This window comes from Hemiscyllium ocellatum, chromosome 23, assembly GCF_020745735.1.
Source record: "Hemiscyllium ocellatum isolate sHemOce1 chromosome 23, sHemOce1.pat.X.cur, whole genome shotgun sequence".
Taxonomy (NCBI): domain Eukaryota; kingdom Metazoa; phylum Chordata; class Chondrichthyes; order Orectolobiformes; family Hemiscylliidae; genus Hemiscyllium; species Hemiscyllium ocellatum.
The window spans coordinates 21,366,409-21,388,983 of NC_083423.1; the positions used below are offsets into that span (position 1 = coordinate 21,366,409).

Genomic DNA, 22,575 nt, shown 5'->3' on the forward strand with positions numbered 1-22,575 from the left:
AGAAATGGCTCCCTGACACTGGTACAACAGCCAGCATTGTATTCCCATAACCTTCCTCGGCACCCTACTTCAGCTTCTGTTCCTGACTTCAGCTAGCCCAAAAACTCAGCTTATTGTCGTTATGAGGAACAGTGCAAGACTCGATCAGATAAATGTAGCGAGAGAGAATTTTTCAAGTGACTTAGCATCTTTAGAATGAACTACATTGCCAGTAGCAGACACTGATGAAAAGTAAGAAAGGAAAAACAGTGGTTCTGATAGTTATTTTCCAATGCTGTCCGGCTGCAGAGATGATGTTGAAGGACTGTTGAAGTTGGACTGTCTAAAAAGAGGGGAAGGGATAGTCTAAATAATTATAAACCAGTCACCCCAACCTCCAAGGTGAGACAAACATTGGAAAACAATCTGAGGGGCAATATAAATAGTCAGGTAGAAAGCACGGATTAATCAATAACTGTCAACACGGATTTGTCAACAGGAAGTTACACTAAAGTGAACGGATTAACTCCTCCATGTTGTTTCCTCAATAAATTCAATAAGGGCACCCCAGTTATGTAGTCCACATGAGTCTTTAGCAACGTCTTGGCTGGTTGACATGGAAGACCATTCAAAACGAAGATGTATATCACCCAAGAGAAAGAGGCAAATTGGGTACAAAACTGACTTTTCAGTAAGAAGCAAAGTTTAATGGTCGAAGGTCATTTTTGTAACTGGAAAGCAATTTCCGGCAGAAATGTACTGGGTCCCTTGTTATTTTTGTGGAATATGTAAATGATATCAACTTAAATGTAGATTAAAAGGAATACAAAAATTGGCAATGTGTTAACAGTGAGGAAGCAAACTGGCAGGGACCAGTGGGCTAGTCAGGTGGGCAGATCGACAAATGGAGAAAACCCACAGAAATCTGAAATGAAATGTTTGGGAGCAGCAAACCCGACAAGGGACGGACAATACATGGTAGATACCATTGAAGGAACAGATAGGTTTTCAATGTTTCTAAACAAACGATCAACACATTCCAAAGCTGTAAATACCGAGAGAAATGAACAAATAGAGTGAGCTGGATTGTGAGCTTTAAGCGAAATCATCAAAACTTAACATGACTGAAGAGCGACAATCCAAAGACTGACAGCAGCAGCTCAGAGGACCACTCACAGATAGTTTCTGACCCAGAATAATATCTCTGTAAACTGAAGGATGCACAGAAAAATGAGTGGGTATGACCGAGGAATATTGTGGGATATAAAGTATGTGACTACTGAGCAATAAACTAAATGACTGTTGTTGTGGTCCATGGTGAGAAAGTAGGAAGTGAGGCTGAAAACTACCTTGGACCTTATGTATTTTTCCTTTTTACTTAAATTGCACTTTGCAGTGAGGGTTTTGAATAATTGTACAAATATCCAGAATAATGTGTCTTTTTAACAATTTTTAATAAAAGCCTGGGTACCAAAAGTGCAGTGCTGAAATAGTTATTATCTCATCTCTGTAGAAGATTAAGACAAGAGTTAAAGGAGGGTTTTAATTGCACACCTTGCTGGTTTGGATTTGCCATGTGCTGTTTCCTGCTGAGATAAGTGACATCGCATGATACAACATTTAATAAATGCACTGCCACAAAGTAATTGAGACAGAGTTAATAATTGTTAGTGCAGAGATAATACAGACACTTCCCACTGAAGCTAACCAAAACCCAATACCCATCATTCCATGCTGACTGTTAGGACAGCAGAGAGAACACTCTTTCTTTAACAGGTGGTAAGCAAAGGCTCAGTTTGTTCAGTTCTGAGATATGGGAGTATCCTGCTGCTACTGGGAGGAGGAAAGGCAGGCAGAAAATAGGCCTGCGATTCCAACATTCATTTCTGCTATGTGGCATTTTTAAAGGCACAGGATAAGTATAAAGGCTATGAACCCACACTCAACAATACTGCTGTTAGCCACATTTTATTACAGGATGGTGAATTCAGATCCCCGCAATTTCCACTGAATCAGGCCAGCTTCTGAAGACCTTTGAAGTTGGCATGATTTACGCCAGCTCAGAGGTGCCATAAACCATAGCAAGCCTTTCCGGAATCCGAAACCTGTAGACCAGAATGCTTAAAAACTGTTGCGAATGTCATGTGTCATTAAGATTAATTCAGCATGCTAAGTGCATTTCTAACATGCTCTGGATATAGGTTTGCTCGCTGATCTGGAAGGTTAATTTTCAGACGTTTCGTCACCATACTAGGTAACATCTTCAGTGAGCCTCCGGACGAAGCACTGCTGATGCTTCCCGCTTCCTATTTGTATGTGTGGGTTTCTTTGGGTTGGTGATGTCATTTTCTGTGATAATGTCATTTTTTATGGTGATATAATTTCCTGTGGTGATGTCATTTCTTGGTCTTTTTCTCAGGGTGTGCTAAATGGGGTCCAAGTCAATGTGTTTGTTGATAGAGTTCTGGTTGGAATGCTCTATCAACAAACACATTGAGTTGGACCCCATTTACCACCCCCTGAGAAAAAGAACAGGAAATTACATCAGCACAGAAAATGATATCACCAACTCAAAGAACACAAACATACAAATAGAAAGCAGGAAGCATCAGTAGTGCTTTTTTTTAGATTAGGTTACTTTACAGTGTGGAAACAGGTCCTTCAGCCCAACAAGTCCACACTGAACCAACAATGCGCAAACCACCTATACCCCTACATTTACCCCTTACCTTACACTATGGACAATTTAGCATGGCTAATTCACCTAACCTGCACAACTTTAGACTGTGGGAGGAAACCGGAGCACCAGGAGGAAACCCACACAGACACGGGGAGAATGTGCAAACTCCACACAGTCAGTTGCCTGAGGCAGGAATTGAACCCGGTCTCTGGTGCTGTGAGGCAGCAATGCTAACCACTGTGCCACCGTGCTTTGGCCGGAGACTCACTGAAGATGTTACCTCGTATGGTGATGAAATGTCTGAAAATGAACCTTCCAGCTTAGCAAGCAAACCTACATCCAGAACTTCAACCTGAGCTACAAATCTTTTCAAAACTCACTAACATACTAATTGATGATTGGATTTTGTTCAGAAAAGGTGCAGCACCATTACATTGGCCAGCATTGTGAAAACAAGGAAGTCTTCAGAAGCATTCATTTATCAGATGGAAAACGTGCTCTTCAGTATTGAACACATCAGAGATTCAGATTCCACTGCAACCCATGTTTTCATCCTTTCATTGACTTTAAACTCAGCTATCTGTTTAGCTGTTGAAGCAGTGCAACAGTCAGCTCCATTCTTTAATTGACAGGTCAAGTACCTGTTCATTCTGTGAAGCACTGTATCAGAAGGCTATGAATTCCACTGTTTCAGAGGCTTTAACATATCCAGCTCTGAATGTTTTATTGACACACTTGTGCAACAAAATTATATTTTGAATCCGAAGATGAGTGCCAAACCTCAGTAATGGATTACGCTGTGTTACTGTAGCTACCAAGAGAACTGAGGGAACTTTATTTCTTTTCAGTTTTGTAGCCACAGAATAGAATTTAAGTCCTTGTCAGGTGGACTTTAAATGGCTATTTGTTTATTTTGACAGCTTTGCGACCATCTCAAAGACTTCCCAATGTTATTATTGGGCTCATGAATTTGTGTGCAGTAGATACAAGATGAGTTGACAAGGAAGTATGGAGCTACCATGTGGATATCAGGTACAGAGGGTATGGAAGGCTCAAAGGAATGGGCATAGGGGGAGGAGATAGGAAATAAAGAATGTATTGTGTGAGCTAGAGTATCTAATACTCAGGTACAGAACTTTCCCAATGTCCCAACAATTAGAGGTGGGCTTTCTAAATTGCTCACCATGACATGAGCCCACTCAGCTCTCACTTCAGCAGATGGCCTCCTCAACCCCCTGCTCACCCACAATGAAAAGTCTGAGTTGACTCAATCAGGCAAGAGCTGAAAATGTGTTGCTGGAAAAGCGCAGCAGGTCAGGCAGGATCCAAGGAGTAGGAGATTCGAAGTTTCGGACATGACCCCTTCTTCACTAATCTCCTGCTCGTTGGATGCTGCCTGACCTGCTGCGCTTTTCCAGCAACACCTTTTCAGCTCTGACCTCCAGCATCTGCAGTCCTCACTTTCTCCTTCAATCAGACAAGAGCTGGGATCACATTATCAGACATGACTTTTCACAATCTGGGACCTGGGCTTAAAACCAGTGTCGATAAAAAAGAAAGGTGGGTTGACTTCTTGGTGGAATTCAGGTCGGATAATACCCTTGGAATGTTGGGCAGGGACAGCAAAGGAGTGTAAAGCAGAGTGTGATTTTGGAATGGGGAAGAAGGAAGGTCAAATGGTTGAGCACTTGAAGGATGGAATGGGTGTTGCAGGATAGGGGTTAAGATGATGACAGGATGGAGAAAGTATGGATTCTTAGGTGGAAACCTGGATTGAATATTAAAAACATCAAGGGAATAGAGCTTATTATCTGTAGCTGAATGAAATTATTTGTAACCCTACCTTTGTGTGTGACTAGCCTATTACATGAGTTTCCAATCATGCACTTGTGCCATTGCTAAGAATGTTTCTTACTACAGCACGAACAGACCTGACAGCCATCATCACCACCTCAGCTCATCTGCAAACCTGTTCAACCTCCCAGCTTCTAGTCTACTAAAATCTGAGCTCATCTGAAACTTTGCTTCCCATGTCCTGACCCACACCAAGTTCCTTTCGCCCGACACCCATGGCCCTCTGGCACTATGGCGACTTCACATTTTTAAAATTACCTTCTGGCTTGCAAAATCCGAATTTTAAAATCAGGAACAAAAACAGGAATTGCTGGAAGGGTCACTTGACCCCAAATGCTAACTCCGATGTCTCTCCACAGATGCTGCCAGACCTGCTGAGCCTTTCCAGCAATTTCTGTTTCTGATTTTCAGCATCCGTAGCTCTTTTGACTTTTATTCAGAATTTTAAAATTTTTATTCCAATTCTTAGACCCACCATAACCTTGTCCTTTCATTTTTCTGTAATCTCTGCAGTCCTCCACAATACCCACACTCCTCTCACTCCATGTTTTTGAGCATCTTAGCCTATCCCTGATGTTAATTGCTCCTCCGCTGGCAGCCTCCAGCTGCTAAGGTCCTAAGCTCTAGATTGATCTCCCCGAATATCTCAGCCTTTTCACTGCTCTTGTTTCCTTTTAAGACACACTCAGAAATGTGTCTGAGTGGGTGCTGCATTCTGTTTGCTAATGATACCCTGGGGAGAACCTGATCTTAGTGTATCAGATTATAATCGGCATAATCAAGATGGATAGAAAGTGGTTGCTCCCTTTAGTCAAAGAGTCAAGACCAAGGGGCACACTTAGAAAGTGAAAGGCAGGACGTTTACAGGGGATTTGAGGAAAACATTTTTTCACCCAGTGTGCGGTATGAATTTGGAAGGCACTGTCTGGGAGGGTAACTTCACAACCTTTAAAAAATACTTGGCTGAGCACTTCGTGTATCATAACATTCAAGGCTATGGGCCTAGAGCAGGAAAGTCAGGCTAGCGTAAGTAGCAGCATATTTTGGCAGAGTGTGAAAACACGTGTGATCCCAGCTCTTGCCTGATTGAGTCTACCCAGACTCTTTTCATAGGACAGCTGGTTGGCACGGACAAGTTGGACAGAAGGGTTTGTTTCTATGATTCTATAGTAGATCTAAGGCTTGGAAAACCTAAAATAAGCATTCAGAATAAAACACACTTTCTCCATATCGTAAGTACTATCTACTCTCATTCCATAGACATCCCAAAGACTCCTGTACTGTGAAAAAAGTGGGGTCCTAATTAACAGACAGCAGCATGTGTACAGGTTTCCTTCATTTGCAAGTATTCTTGGTCAGCCTATGTTCAGGTGCTTTCAGTTCTGAAGATCATGGGTTTAAATCCCACTCCGAAGACTTGTGAACACTATCTGCTATGACTTTCTGCTGCTTTTTGTATCAGATGTGAAGCCGAGGCTTTGTTATCCTTTTTAAAGATAGATATATCAATGCCCCTGGTACTAATGGAAAGACAGCAGGGGAGCTGCGCCTGATGTTCTTATCAATATTTCTCTTACATCTAACTGTGCTATAACACATTATCTACTCCGCTAAGACATTGATATCTGTTTGCTGTGCATAACCTTGTGTTTGATTCCAGCCTCGGGCAACTGACTGTGTGGGGTTTGCACATTCTCCCCGTGTCTGTGTGGGTTTCCTCCAGGTGCTCCGGTTGCCTCCCACAGTCCAAAGATGTGCAGGTCAGGTGAATTGACCCATGCTAAATTGCCCGTAGTGTTAGGTACATTAGTTAGAGGGATATGGGTGTGGGTGGGTTACTCTTCAGAGGGTCGGTGTGGACTTGTTGGGCCGAAGGGCCTGTTTCCACACTGTAGGGAATCTAATAAAAAGCTAGTCCTTTTTCCTAAAAGCTGTTCCTTTTCTCAAGTGTACTGTGTCCTTGATGTTTTTCAGCAGGGTCATAAATAGCTCTCGGCTCTGATTAGACTAGTTTGGTGCAGAGATGAAAAAGCATTTTGAGAAGCCTTTTGTTTATATGTAAACAGATGAGACTTCAGGAAAGTGGTCATGTTTTAGAAGTAACCTGGAAAAGTCAAGGGGGCGTGGCCAGCTCTCTAGCTGACCAGTTCAGTCCAGAACTAGTTAGGGCATTCAACAATGAACTGTGTGGAAAAAGGCTGCTGGACTCTCTCTCCTTCTGCCCTTCTAACTTCAAACTGTAAGCCTTTGTTTAATTTTTACTGTGTAAGAGGGTCGACTTAATGGTACTGTTCTGTATATTTGGAACAGCATAATTAAGTCTAGTTTGGATAGCCTGAGTTCTGTACGGGTTCTTTATTCTGTTCTTTGTGTTTCATTGTGTAATTTTGTGAATAAATTTTTGTCTGTTTTAAGACCTGTTAGTCAACCGAGCTCTCTTACTCTGAGTAATTTTCACTGTACACTTACCAAAACAAACTGCAAAGTTATGGTCTGGGTTGCCTGCTTAAGAATGTTTTGAGTGGTCCACCTATTCCATAGAACATAGAACATAGAAAAATACAGCGCAGTACAGGAATTCGGCCCTCGATGTTGCGCCGACCGAAGCCTACCTAACCTACACTAGCCCAATAACCTCCATATGCTTATCCAATGCCTGCTTGAACGACCATAAAGAGGGAAAGTCCATCGCTGCTACTGGCAGGGCATTCCATGAACTCACAGCCCGCTGAGTAAAGAATCTACCCCTAACATCTGTCCTATACCAACCTCCCCTTAATTTAAAGCTGTGTCCCCTAGTAACAGCTGACTCCATACGCGGAAAAAGGTTCTCACTGTCAACCCTATCTAAACCCCTAATCATCTTGTACACCTCTATCAAATCTCCCCTAAACCTTCTTTTCTCCAATGAGAACAGCCCCAATTGCCTCAGCCTTTCCTCATACGATCTTCCTAACATGCCAGGCAACATCCTGGTAAACCTCCTCTGCACCCGTTCCAATGCCTCCACATCCTTCCTATAGTATGGCGACCAAAACTGCACACAATACTCCAGATGAGGCTGCACTTATACAACTGTAACATGACCTCAGGACTCCGGAACTCAATTCCTCTACCAATAAAGCCTAGTACACCATATGCCTTCTTCACAGCTCTATTTACCTGGGTGGCAACTTTCAGAGATCTGTGTACATGGACACCAAGATCCCTCTGCTCATCCACACTACCAAGTAGCCTACCATTAGCCCAGTAATCCATCTTCTTGTTACTCCTACCAAAGTGAATGACTTCACACTTAGCTACATTAAACTCCATTTGCCACCTTTCTGCCCAGATCTGCAACTTATCTATATCCCGCTGTAACCTGCCACATCTGGCAGAATTGGTGGGCGGCACGGTGGCACAGTGGTTAGCACTGCTGCCTCACAGCGCCTGAAGACCCGGGTTCAATTCCCGACTCAGGCGACTGACTGTGTGGAGTTTGCACGTTCTCCCTGTGTCTGCGTGGGTTTCCTCCGGGTGCTCCGGTTTCCTCCCACAGTCCAAAGATGTGCGGGTCAGGTGAATTGGCCATGCTAAATTGCCCGTAGTGTTAGGTAAGGGGTAATGTAGGGGTATGGGTGGGTTTCGCTTCGGCGGGTCGGTGTGGACTTGTTGGGCCGAAGGGCCTGTTTCCACACTGTAAGTCTAATCTAATCTAATCTTTCTTCGCTGTCCACAACTCCACCGACTTTCGTATCATCCGCAAACTTGCTCACCCAGCCTTCAAGCCCCTCCTCCAGGTCATTTATAAAAATGACAAACAGCAATGGTCCCAAAACAGATCCTTGTGGAACACCGCTAGTAACTGCACTCCAAGATGAACTTTTACCATCAACTACTACCCTCTGTCTCCTTCCAGCCAGCCAATTCCTAATCCATACCTCTAATGCACCCTCAATGCCATACCTCCATAATTTTTGCAGTAGCCTACCATGGGGTACCTTATCGAACGCCTTGCTAAAATCCATATACACCATATCTACTGCTTTACCCTTGTCCACTTCCTTGGTCACCTTCTCAAAGAACTCAATAAGGTTTGTGAGGCACGACCTACCCTTCACAAAACCATGCTGACTATCCTTGATCACATTATTCCGATCCAGATGTTCATAAATCCTATCCCTTACAATTCTCTCTAAGACTTTGCCCACAACAGAAATGAGACTTACTGGCCTGTGGTTACTAGGGCTGTCCCTGCTCTCCTTCTTGAACAAGGGGACCACATTCGCTATCCTCCAGTCTTCTGGCACTATTCCTGTAGACAACGACGACATAAAAATCAAGGCCAATGGCTCTGCTATCTCCTCCCTAGCTTCCCAGAGGATCCTAGGATAAATGCCATCAGGCCCAGGGTACTTATTAATTTTCATCCTTTCCAGTATTCCCCGGACCTCTTCCCTACATACCTCAAAGCCATCCATTCTAATCACTTGTGACTCAATATTCACATCAGCAACAATGTCCTGTTCCTGAGTCAATACTGACGAAAAGTATTGATTTAGTGTCTCTCCAATCTCCTCCGCCTCCACGCACAACTTCCCACTACTATCCTTGACTGGACCGATACCTACCCTAGTCATCCTTTTATTCCTGACATATCTATAGAAAGCCTTTGGGTTTTCCTTAATCCTACCAACCAAGAACTTTACATGTCCCCTTCTCGCTGCTCTTAGCTCTCTCTTTAGATCCTTCCTGGCTACCTTATAACTCTCAATCGCCCCAATTGAACCTTCACGCCTCATCTTTACATAGGCCGCCATCTTCCCTTTTACAAGGGATTCCAATTCCTTATTAAACCACGGCTCCCTCACAAGACCCTTTCCTCCCTGCCTGACTGATACATACTTATCAAGGACACCCAACCTCAGCCCAAACTACCTCAGATGGCAAGTCTTCCTCCATTGTCCTTTCCACCGCTGTAATACTATCCTTGAACAAGCTCCACATATCATTTGTGTCCTTCCCTTGAAGCCTATTTTTCCAATCCACACATCCTAAGTCATGCCTCACCACATCATAATTTCCCTGCCCCCAGCTATAACTCTTGCCCTGCAGTGCACACTTATCCCTCTCCATCACTAGAGTAAAAGTCACCGAGTTGTGGTCACTGTCTCTGAAGTGCTCACCTACCTCCAAGTCTAACACCTGGCCTGGTTCATTACCTAGAACCAAATCCAGTATGGCCTCACCTCTTGTTGGCCTGTCTACATATTCTGTCAGGAAACCCTCCTGCACACATTGAACAAACACCGACCCATCTAACGAACTCGAGCTATAGCTTTCCCAGTCAATATCTGGGAAGTTAAAGTCCCCCATAATAACCACCCTACTACTTTCACTCTTCTCCTGAATCATCCTTGCAATACTTTCCTCTACGTCTCTCGAACTATTAGGAGGCCTGTAGAAAACTCTAAACAGGGTGACCTCACCTTTCCTGTTTCTAACCTCAGCCCAAACTACCTCAGATGGCAAGTCTTCCTCCATTGTCCTTTCCACCGCTGTAATACTATCCTTGACAAGCAATGCCACACCTCCCCCTCTTTTACCCCCACCTCTGACCCTACTAAAACATTTAAACCCTGGAACCTGCAATAGCCATTCCTGTCCCTGTTCTACCCATGTCTCTGTAATGGCCACAACATCGAGGTCCCAGGTACCAACCCACGCTGCAAGTTCACCTACCTTATGTCTTATACTTCTGGCATTGAAGTATACACACTTCAAGCCACCTTCCTGTTTACCGGCACCCTCCTTCGAGATCGATGCCTTGTTCCTAACCTTCCTACACTCAAGGTCCTGTACCCTAAAGCTACAGTCCTGGTTCCCATCCTCCTGCAGAGTTAGTTTAAACCCTCCCAAAGAGCACTAGCAAACCTCCCCCCAAGTCCATAACACTTGTTGTAGCATTTCCTACAACAGTGACCATACTTCACAATTAACAAACTGAGAAACGCTTTGGGACATCCGCAGGGCATGAAAGGATCTATATAAATGCAAGTTTTTCTTTATTTCCTGAAATCTGTAGGAGTGATGTCAAAACAAATGACACATGCACAAACACAACTTAAATTGAATACCTCCAGGTATGGTATAGGGGTGTCGGAAGGTGCCGGATATTCTCGGAGCAGACGTTCCTCATCCAGAAACTTCCCCACTCTCCCATTGTACGCTGGTTGGAACAACCCATAGTTCAGAACATCCTTCAGTGTCTGGTTGAGAGTGCACAGAATCCGTTGCTTAGACACCCACACGGGAGCATCAAGGTTAAACCTCATACATTTCTGCAAAACAGAAGATGCAAAGGATTAATGGAGCAGCCCATTTCTTGCCAGATGTCACTAACTAGCACCACACTTCATCAAGTATCTCCACACCGGCAACAAACCCCCTCTCCCCTTTCCCAAGAAAGAAACTCTCCATGCCACATGAGTCAGCTCACCAGGTCTGATAACCCCTGTTGGTGACTGGGGGCAAGCGAGTTAACACTGGGCTGGTGAGGAGAAGGACAACTGAACACACTGCATTCCTCAGTACATATGCACGTCCACACACATAGAATCATAGAGATGTACAGCATGGCGGCACACACACACACACACACACAATCTGCTGTGTATGGGCCAGTAACACATAGTTCCTTTACCAGTAGTACCCCTAACCCATGCTCCCTCTAAATTCCTTGAGTGTAAAACGAAGGACCGCAAGTTATTTAAATACACTTATTTAAAAGATGGCATATTAGTGAACTGCACTCTGACTGGACACAACCACATTCTTTGTGAAGAAAATGCCAGGCTGAGTTACAGCCACATGACACATTTAAAAAAAAAATCTCAGAGCAGGAGTAGGTATCTAGCTGCATCAGCCTGCTCCACCATTCGAAAACATCATGGTCAATCTATGCTCTAAACTCCATCTTCCTAACCCGCATCCTTCAAAAACCATTTAGAAATCTATTGATCTGGGGCTTGAGTATATCAATGACTCAACATCCATAGTGCTCTGGATCAGAGAATTTCAAAGATTCACAACCACCTGAGCAAAGGTGGCTATGACCCCATGCTGGGTTCTGCCATCTGGGGGAAACAGCCTTTCAGCATCTCGCCTGCAAGGACTCTCAGAAGCTTTCAGTGAAGTCACCTTTTATTCTAGACTCCAGAATATAGGTTCATCATAGTGAATTTCTCAAAATATTGAAAGATACCACTGCATATATATTACAATTACAAAGATACATCACTGTTTATTATAATTACTGAACCATAGAATGGCAGTATACAAGGAACCATGTGGCCATCACGTGCATGTTAAAGATCTATAAACCCAATGTTCTGTTAGCTCCGATCCATCAATATCCCCTCAGTGACCACCAGATGTTTTCTTTATTGTGCATAATGAATTCCCATTAGAAAGTCATGATCATGTCTGCCTTGATTTCACTGTTGGAGACAAAAAAACCCTGCAGATGCTGGATTCCAGAGTAGATAAGCAGGAGGCTGGAAGAACACAGCAAGCCAGGCAGCATCAGGAGGTGGAGAAGTCGACATTTCAGGTGTATTCCTTTGCCAGTCCTGCAGAAGGGTTAGACCTGAAACATCGACTTCTCCACCTCCTGATGCTGCCTGGTTTGCTGTGTTCTTCCAGCCTCCTGCCTATCTACTTTGGATTCCACTTTGAAACTGTGCATTCAGTCACCAATACCACCCAAAAAAAAATTCTCCCCCCAACACTGCTGTTTGATCTTATGCCAACCATGTAAAGCCGAGCCCTCTGGTTCCTGAATCTCCCTCCAACAGAAAGAACCTCTCCCTGTTTACTTTGTTTACACCCGACATAATTTTGAAAACTTTTATCACGCCAGCCCTCAACCTTCACTTTTGATGAAATAACTTTGCCTTCTCTAACTACAGACGATGATGATACAGTGGTCATTTTATCAAACTAATAATCCAATCAATTCACACCAGGGCAGCTGGAGAACTTAAAACTCAATTAACAAAAATGTTAAAAGAACATTAACCTCAGTATGGTGCCATAGAAGTATTGCCAATTGTGGTAAAGACTCATCTGGTACATAAAAATCTTTTAGAGCGGTAAATCTGATACTCTTACCAGGTTAGATGTGTTTCCAAATCCACAGTAATATGGTTGATTCTTAATTATATTTTAAAATGGCCCAGCCATCCCTTCTATTCAAATGCATTTGGGGGATAAACAGCAAATGCAGACCTGATCAGCAGAACCACATCCCATGAAAAGCAAAGCAAAAATGATCAATATAACTGATCGTTTCTGATCTCTGAAGCATCAAGGTAATTAAAACAAGTTGCACAAATGCGCAAATGCCTGCAATTTAATATGGCAAAGTGTGAAATTGTCCATTCTGTATGGGGGTATCTGGAATTTGAGAAGGCATGGAAACAGCATCAGGCTATGAAGGCATGGAGGTGGCATGTAAAACATTGAGTGGGTGTGAGGATTCAGTGGGTTTGATCTGCAATGAGGCAGACTTGATTAGGGAGCTTAAGGTGAAGGAAACCCTAAGGGACAGTGACCAGAATATGATAGAATTCATCCTGCAGTTTGAGGGAGAAGCTCGAATTAGATGTAACGGTATTACAATTGAGTAAAAAGTGAGGGCTGCAGATGCTGGAGATCAGAGCTGAAAATGTGTCGCTGGTTAAAGCACAGCAGGTTAGGCAGCATCCAAGGAACAGGAAATTCGACATTTCGGGCCAGAGCCCTTCATCAGGAATGAGGAGAGTGTGCCAGGCAGGCTAAGATAAAAGGTAGGGAGGAGGGACTTGGGGGAGGGGCGATGGAGATGTGATAGGTGGAAGGAGGTCAAGGTGAGGGTGATAGGCCGGAGTGGGATGGGGGCGGAGAGGTCAGGAAGAAGATTGCAGGTTAAGAGGGCGGTGCTGAGTTGAGGGAACCAACTGAGACAAGGTGGGGGGAGGGGAAATGAGGAAACTGGAGAAATCTGAGTTCATTGCTTGTGGTTGCAGGGTTCCCAGGCGGAAGATGAGGCGCTGTTCCTCCAACCGTCGTGTTGTTATGTTCTGCCGATGGAGGACTCCAAGGACCTGCATGTCCTCGGTGGAGTGGGAGGGAATGTTAAAGTGTTGAGCCACCGGGTGGTTGGGTTGGTTGGTCCAGAGGTGTTCCCTGAAGCGTTCCGCAAGTAGGCGACCCGTCTCCCCAATATAGAGGAGGCCACATCGGGTGCAGCGGATGCAATAGACGATGTGTGTGGAGGTGCAGGTGAATTTGTGGTGGATATGGAAGGATCCCTTGGGGCCTTGGAGAGAAGTGAGGGAGGAGGTGTGGGCGCAAGTTTTGCATTTCCTGCGGTTGCAGGGTAAGGTGCCGGGAGTGGAGGTTGGGTTGGTGGGGGGTGTGGACCTGATGAGGGAGTCACGAAGGGAGTGGCCTTTGTGGAACGCTGATAGGGGAGGGGAGGGAAATATATCCCTGGTGGTGGGGTCCGTTTGGAGGTGGCGGAAATGACGGCAGATGATACGCTGTATACGGAGGTTGGTGGGGTGGTAGGTGAGAACCAGTGGGGTTCTGTCTTGGTGGCGGTTGGAGGAGCGGGGCTCAAGGGCGGAGGAGCGGGAAGTGGAGGAGATGCGGTGGAGGGCATCGTCGATCACGTCTGGGGGGAATCTGCGGTCCTTGAAGAAGGAGGCCATCTGGGCTGTACGGTATTGGAACTGGTCCTCCTGGGAGCAGATGCGGCGGAGACGAAGGAATTGGGAATATGGGATGGCGTTTTTACAGGGGGCAGGGTGGGAGGAGGTGTAGTCCAGGTAGCTGTTGGAGTCAGTCGGTTTATAGTAGATGTCTGTGTTGAGTCGGTCGCCCGAGATAGAAATGGAAAGGTCTAGGAAGGGGAGGGAGGAGTCTGAGACAGTCCAGGTGAATTTGAGGTTGGGATGGAAGGTGTTGGTAAAGTTGATGAACTGTTCAACCTCCTCGTGGGAGCACAAGGCAGCGCCGATATAGTCATCGATGTAGCGGAGGAAAAGGTGGGGGGTGGTGCCAGTGTAGTTGCGGAAGATGGACTGTTCCACATATCCTACGAAGAGACAGGCATAGTTGGGGCCCATGCGGGTGCCCATGGCAACTCCTTTAGTTTGGAGGAAATGGGAGGATTGAAAAGAGAAGTTATTCAGGGTGAGGACCAGTTCAGTCAGTCGAAGGAGGGAGTCAGTGGAAGGGTATTGGTTGGTGTGGCGGGAAAGGAAGAAGCGGAGGGCTTTGAGTCCTTCGTGATGGGGGATGGAGGTGTACAGGGATTGGATGCCATCATGAAGATAAGGCGTTGGGGACCAGGGAAGCGAAAATCATGGAGGAGGTGGAGGGCATGGGTGGTGTCCCGAACGTAGGTGGGGAGTTCTTGGACTAAAGGGGACAGAACCATGTCGAGGTACGCGGAGATGAGTTCGGTGGGGCAGGAGCAGGCTGAGACAATGGGTCGGCCGGGACAGTCAGGTTTGTGGATTTTGGGCAGGAGGTAGAAACGGGCAGTGCGGGGTTGTGGGACTATGAGGTTGGAGGCGGTGGATGGGAGATCCCCTGAGGTGATGAGGTTATGGATGGTCTGGGAGATGATGGTTTGGTGGTGGGAGGTGGGGTCATGGTCAAGGGGGCGGTAAGAGGAGGCGTCCGCGAGCTGGCGTGTGGCCTCAGCGGTATAAAGGTCGGTGCGCCAAACTACTACCGCGCCTCCCTTGTCTGCCGGTTTGATGGTGAGGTTGGGGTTGGAGCGGAGGGAATAGAGGGCTGCACATTCTGAGGGTGAGAGGTTGGAGTGGGTGAGAGGGGTGGACAGGTTGAGTCGGTTAATGTCGCGGCGGCAGTTGGCTATAAATAGATCGAGGGCAGGTAAGAGGCCAGCACGGGGTGTCCAGGTGGATGGGGTGTGTTGGAGGCGGGAGAAGGGGTCGTCAGGGGGTGGGCGGGAGTCTTGGTTGTAAAAGTAGGCACGGAGGCGAAGGCGGCGGAAGAATTGTTTAATATCTCGCCGCGTGTTGAACTCATTAATCTGAGGGCGTAGGGGAATGAAGGTGAGGCCTCTGCTGAGGACTGATCTTTCATCCTCAGAGAGGGGGACGTCTGGAGGGATGGTGAAGATCCAGCAAGGCTGGGAGCTAGGACCAAGCTAACTACAAGGACATGAGGGAGGCGCTGACGGGAGTTGATTGGAAGGGGAGCCTAGCAGGGAAGATCTCGGAGCAGCAATGGGAGGAGTTTATGGGGGTAATTCAAGAGGCACATCAGAAATTCATCCTAAAGAAGGAGCAACATACTAAGGGAAGGATGAGGCAACCCTGGCTGACAAGGGAGGTCAGGGACAGCGTAAAGGCAAAAGACAAAGCATAAAATGTGGTGAAAATTAATACGAAGCCAGAGGATAGCTATAAAAGCAATAAGGGGACAGAGTAAGCTAGCTAGTAATGTTAAAGAATATTGCAAGAGATTTTGATAAAAAGTAAGAGAGAAGCAAGCGTGGACACCAGACTACTGCAAAATGAGGCTGAAGAAGTAGTAATGGGGACAAAGAAATGGCAAAGGAACTGAATGGTTACTTTGCATCAGTTTTCACAGTGCAAGACATCAGCAACATTTCAGAACTTCAAGAGAGTCAGGGGGCAAGAGGTGAGTGGAATGGCTATCATGAAGGAGAAGTTGGTGGGCAGGGGAGGTCATGCTGAAAGGTCTAAAGGTGAAGAAATCATCCACATTAACTGGACTACACCCAGATTTCTGAAGGAGACAGCTGAAGGAATTAGATTACTTTTTTAGATTAGATTACTTACAGTGTGGAAACAGGCCCTTCGGCCCAACAAGTCCACAGCGACCCGCCGAAGCGCAACCCACCCATACCCCTACATTTACCCCTGACCTAACACCACGGGCAATTTAGCATGGCCAATTCACCTGACCCGAACGTCTCTGGACTGTGGGAGGAAACCGGAGCACCCGGAGGAAACCCACGAGACACGGGGAGAACGTGCAAACTCCACGTAGAGGCAATGGAGGTGATCTTTCAGGGCTCACTGGATTGTCAGGGTGGGTACCAGACAACTGAGAGATCATGCCTGGCAAATCTGGCAGAATTCTCTGAAAAGAGAATAAGCAAGTTGGACAAAGGAAACTCAGTGGATGTGATCTATTTGAGTTTCCAGAAAGCCTCTGATGAGTTACCGCAAAGGTGGCTGCTATATAACATAAGGGACAAGGTACTGGAATCAAGGCAGGTTCGGCTGACTGACAGAAAGTCAGAGAATAAGGTTAGGGAAGTCTTTTTTTAGGTTGGCTACCAGTGACTAGTGGGTTCTGAAGGGTTGGTTCCACAATTGTTCAGTTATATATTAAAGATCTGGACAAAGGAGCTGCAGGCATTGGAGGAGGGCGAGGTAGTGCTGAAGGAGCAGGGAGACTGCAGAAGGACTTGGTTGGGCAGGAGAGTGGGAAAATAAGTGACAGGTGGAATACAATGTAGGAAAGTCTGAGGTTATGCACTTTTACAGGAAGAATAGACATGAGAAGAATTTAGGTGCCAACTGTTTTTAGATTAGATTAGATTAGATTAGATTAGATTACTTACAGTGTGGAAACAGGCCCTTCGGCCCAACAAGTCCACACTGACCCGCCAAAGTGCAACCTACCCATACCCCTACATTTACCCCTTTACCTAACACTATGGGCAATTTAGCATGGCCAATTCACCTGGTTTTCTAAAGGCTTTGGAAATCTGAAGCACAAAGGGATTTGGGAGTTCTAGTTCAGGATTCTCTTAAGGTTACCATGCAGGTTCAGTTGACAGTTAAGAAGGTACATACAATGTTCACATTCATTTCAAGAGGGTGAGAATACAAGAGGTGGGATGTACTGCTGAGGCTGTATAAGGCTCTGGTTTGACTTCATTTGGAAGGTTGTGAGCAGTTTTGCACCCCTTATCTCAAGAAGAATGTGCTGGCTTTGAAGGGGGTCCAGTGGAGATTTATATATGACCCTGGGGATGAAGAGCTTGAGGATTCTGGGTCTGTACTAGATGGAGTTTAGTTGGATGTCAGGGAATCTCATTGGAACTTACAGAATACTGAAAGGCCTGGATAGAGTGGACGTTAAAACGGTATTTCCACTAGGAGAGACCAGGGCCCGAGGCACAGCCTCAAGTGAAGGGATGACCCTCGAGAACTGAGAGGAGGAGGAATTTCTTCAGCCAGAGGGTGGTGAATCTGTGGAACTCACTGCGGAGGCCAAGTCATTGAGTATATTTAAGACAGATAGAAAAGTTCTTGATTGGTAAGGAGATCAAGGTTATGGACAGAAGACAGGAGAATGAGGTAGAGAAACCTATCAGCCATGATTGAATGGTGGAGCATATTCTACAAGCTGAATGGCCTATTTCTGCTGCTATGTCTTATGGAGGGGTGATGGTGTGAAGGCCTGACATAGCATGAAAATGAGGCCCATGGGTGCTTAAGTTTGGTCTGATCTCAGGCCTGCTTCCAGGCTACTTCGTACTGCTGAAGTGAAGTTCTTGACCTATAACACTGACATAGTTCAATCTCTCCACTGATGAAGGCTGCCAGACCTGCTGAGTTTTCGCATCATTTTCTCTTGGTTTCCAGTATTTGCCATTTATCACACTTCAGCAGCACGGTGACTCAGTGGTTAGCACTGCTACCTCACAGCGTCAGAGATCTGGGTTCAATTCCACCCTCAGACGACTGTGTGTGTGAAGGTTGTAATTTCTCCCATGTCTGCCTGGATTTACTCCGGGTGCTGCGGTTTCCTCCCACAGTCAAAAGATGTGCAGGTTAGGTAGATTGGCTATGGTAAGTTGTCCATAGAGTCCAGGGATATGTAGGTTGTGTCAGTTATCCATGGGGTTTGTCGGGTTACAGGGGTAGGGTAGTGGGTGGGCCTCTGTGAGATATTCTCTGGAGTGGCAGTGTGGATACGATGGACCAAATGAACTGCTTCCACTGCAGGGATTCTATGAATAATTATTTACATTAAATTTCACTTGCCAGCTGTCTGCTTAATCCTTCACCCTGTCTGCTCAATCCTTGAACTGCATCATTATTTTCCTCAGAGTTCACAATATTTCAGAATATTATATCATTCGCAGATTTTGAAACAAGGCCATATACATAATAATGACTTAGAATTGGATGTATCACTGCTCTCCTTAATACAAATTAATGAATAGTTATTTGGTAGCACAGAACTTGAATACTGCAGAAAAAGATACATTGTGTTGAAGTTTTCCAGTTTGCACTCATCAAGACATTTGTAAAAATGCCATTGAAAAGGGGAACAACATTCTACACTGTACGAATACTGAATAGTGTATGCATATATAACACATATCCAGAAAAGGACTAATCCTTTTATCAATCACTGAGAAACCCCAAAGCAAACTTCCTTAAAAGTCCATAAAACAATTATTTGTCATTACTCTATATTATCTGGTACTGTTTTTTAATGCTGCCATTTTTTTTTGCCACTGCGTCAATTGTGTCAACAAGTCTATTATTAAGTCACTTGAAAACTCATCTCAATCACAACACCCTCATCAACCTATTCTCCCTGAAAGGAGTTTTAAACTAATTAGAGGGGGCTATGTAGGTTTAAAAAGCAAAAGGATGTGTGGCATTACAGGACAATTGCTTTCATGATGATACCTAGACTGAGACAAATCGGGACAGAGTGTACAAGTCTATCTGGAGTAATATTATCACAGCTTCCAAATGTTTGACCCACTGAAACATTAAATCTTTGGAATTTAGACATATGAACGTCTTTCACCATCATCCTCCTGCCAGTCCTGATAAACAGCCTCCATTTAAATAACATTGTTCAAAAAGCATGCATCACTGTTCCAATAAAAACACAACAAAAAGCTGAGTAACAACAGTAAATTAAACCTATTTCATGCCTAACAAAATTCCATTAAGTTTTCAAGAACAGCTTGTGAAACAGTAAAAACATTTGGGAAAATGGTCACTGAAGCATGTGCGAAGCTCTTGGAAACTTCAGCCTAATCCATCAGTACAATGCATTTGCTTTTCTGAATGGTTTTTGTGCATTGCCCACATGGCATCGTTCGCAAATGCATGGCATTTAACTGGGGCATGTATTTGGATTACAAGGGAATGCAGTGACTCTGAGGAGATTGGAAATTGGATATTCACTCAGTGAATCTTTCTTCCCTCTATTCACTCAGTTGTGCTGCATGCCTTTAGTTTATGGCAGTTTCCGCCCCATTCCCAGGGACACAGTGTAAAGGCAAAAATATACACAGGAACTCTGGAGCAGGGGTAGACCGTGCAGTCCTTTATGCTTTTCTCTGCATTAGGTGAATCATGAATAATAATCCCAAATTGCAATGTATCCCTTAATAAATCCTTTTCAGTTTTAAAATTAACAAACAATCTCATATTAACTGCCATTTAGACTCATAGAATCATACAGTACAGAAACAGACCCTTCGGTCCAACCAGTCCACGCTGACTATGTTCCTAAGCTGCCTGCCTTTGGCCCTTATCTCTCCAAACCTTTCCCATTCATGTATTTATCCAAATGTTGGAACTCCTGATGAAGGGCTTATGCTCGAAACGTCAAATTCTCTATTCCTGAGATGCTGCCTGGCCTGCTGTGCTTTGACCAGCAACACATTTGCAGCTGTGATCTCCAGCATCTGCAGACCTAATTTTTTACTGCACCCATATCCACCACTTTCTCGAGCAGTTCATTCCACACACAAACCACTCGCTGTGCAAAAATGTTGCCCTCCATCTTCTTTTTAAATCTTTCTCCTTTCACCTTAAAAATATGCTCCCTAATTTTTAACTCCCCCACCCTCGGGAAAAGGACACCAGCTATTCACTGTATCTTTGCCCCTCAAGATTTTAAAAACCTCAATAAGGTCAGCCCTCAATGTTCTACACTCCAGTGAAAGCAGTCCCAATCGTTCCAGTCTATTTTTATCTCTCAAACCTTCCATTCCAGGCAACATCCTGGTAAATCTTTTCTGAACTTTCTCCAGTTCAATATTATCCTTCTTGTAACAGAGCCACTCTTTAAGGGAAGAAAAGTTTTCTAATTTCACACCTGAAAGATGTGGCTTTTTTTTGATAATTGATCCCTGGTCCAAACCTCCCTAATTAGCAGAAATAATAATAAAGGACATTCTGCCTAATGTGATGCTCTTAACATGTTGAAAACTTTAATTTAATCCCCTCTTAATCTTTAAATTTCAGGAATAATTTCTTTATTTTCCTCTTAACACATTCGCTTCAAAGACATTTATGATTGGGCAAGAAATCCTGAACTTTACAGGAAAGAATAAAGAACAAAACATCTTTCTCCAATGTAACTGTCCTAAGTTGTGGCACGCTGAAGTACTTGCAGCATTCCTGATGTGGTTTAACTAGAGCATTGCCACTCCCTTATATCCTGATGTAATACGCTGTCAATTATCATACAAATGTCCAAATAGTAAACCAGGAAGTGAAAGGCAGGGTAGGGTCATACTACAGTCAAGAGTGTGGTGCTGGAAAGCACAGCAGGTCAGGCAGCATCTGAGGAGCAGGAAAATTGACATTTCGGGCAAAAGCCCACATATATAACAGTCATATAACAGGTAGGGAAGATGGTATATGCATAATGAAAGAATATTTAATGAGTACTGAACAGGCTGACTATGCTTAGACTGGATGTCTTGTATTCACGTTTGTCAAGGGGATTGGAGTGGAAATAATGGAGAGGTCTGCCATAATCTTCCAGTTTCCCAACATATGGGTAAAAATACAGTGGACTATGAAGTAGAAAATGGTACAGCTGTTCTTACAAACTACATGCCAATCAGTTGAACATAAGTAGAGGGTAAAGTTTTACAGAAAATAAATCATAATAGTAAAAATCCACAACCACGTGGAAAGGCTTAAGTAAATTAAGGACAGTCAGCACAGAACTATGACAGGAAGATGATGTTTGACGAATCCAACTTAATTTTTTGATGCAGTAACAGAGAAGGTGGAAGAAGGGAACACAGTGGGAGTTGACTGCATAGATTTGAAGAAAACATTTGACAAACTATCACATAATGGGCTGCTTTAAATATATTGAGGATCACAAAGTGTCAGATTTGATAAAAATAATTGTCTTAATGTCAGAAAATGAGCAGGTCAGATAGTAAGTGGTTGTTTTGCAGACCCAGGATGGTAGATAAGGGTGCACGCATGGACCAGCTTTTTTTTTCAGTTTACTGTATTGACTTGGATGTCGGAACACACAGCATCTTCAACATTTACCAATGGTACCAAACTTGGAAATGTAGCAAAAAGAGCAGATAGTATCAATCAGTTGCACCAGGACAAAGATGGGCAAATAAAATGAGCACAGCAAAGGAAGGAAATGGAATTTGATTGAGATAAATGTGAGAGGATGTATTGACAAAAAAGGTGGGATGAGGCAATATCTAGGCAAAAAGTGAGGACTGCAGATGCTGGAAACCAGAGTTTAGATCAGAGTGGTGCTGGAAAAGCACAGCAGGTCAGGCAGCATCCGAGGAGCAGGAAAATCGACATTTCGGGCAAAAGCCCTTCATCAGGATCAGAGGCAAGGAGTCTCCAGGGTGGAGAGATAAATGGGGGTGGGGGGGTGGGGGGGGGGGGGGAGAGAAGGTAGCAAAGAGTACAATAAGTGAATGGGCGTGGGGATGAAGGTGATAGGTCAGAGAGGAGGGTGGGGGATGGTAGCAAAGACAACAATAGGTGAATGGGGGTGGGGATGGAGGTGATAGGTCAGAGGGGAAGGTGGAGCTGATAGTTGGAAAGGGAGATTGGCAGGTAGGACAGGTCATAAGGACAGTGCAGAGCTGGAAATATCTAGTTAATGGTATGAATCTAAAGAAAGAAGAGGGACCTGGGGGTTCATATGCATTGATCTTTAAAGGTAACAATGCATACAGAGAAAATAGTCAGCTAAGCATACGT

At 44.6% G+C, this 22,575-nt stretch overlaps 1 protein-coding gene across 1 annotated transcript in view; it reads right to left on the bottom strand.

The window, feature by feature from the left end:
- Positions 1–22,575, bottom strand: part of shank3a (SH3 and multiple ankyrin repeat domains 3a) — a 994,510-nt gene that overhangs the window by 707,149 nt on the left and 264,786 nt on the right. The window contains exon 3 of the mRNA XM_060842760.1: positions 10,633–10,836. Within this exon, the coding sequence (XP_060698743.1) occupies positions 10,633–10,836 (204 nt within the window). The remainder of the gene's footprint in view (positions 1–10,632; positions 10,837–22,575) is intronic.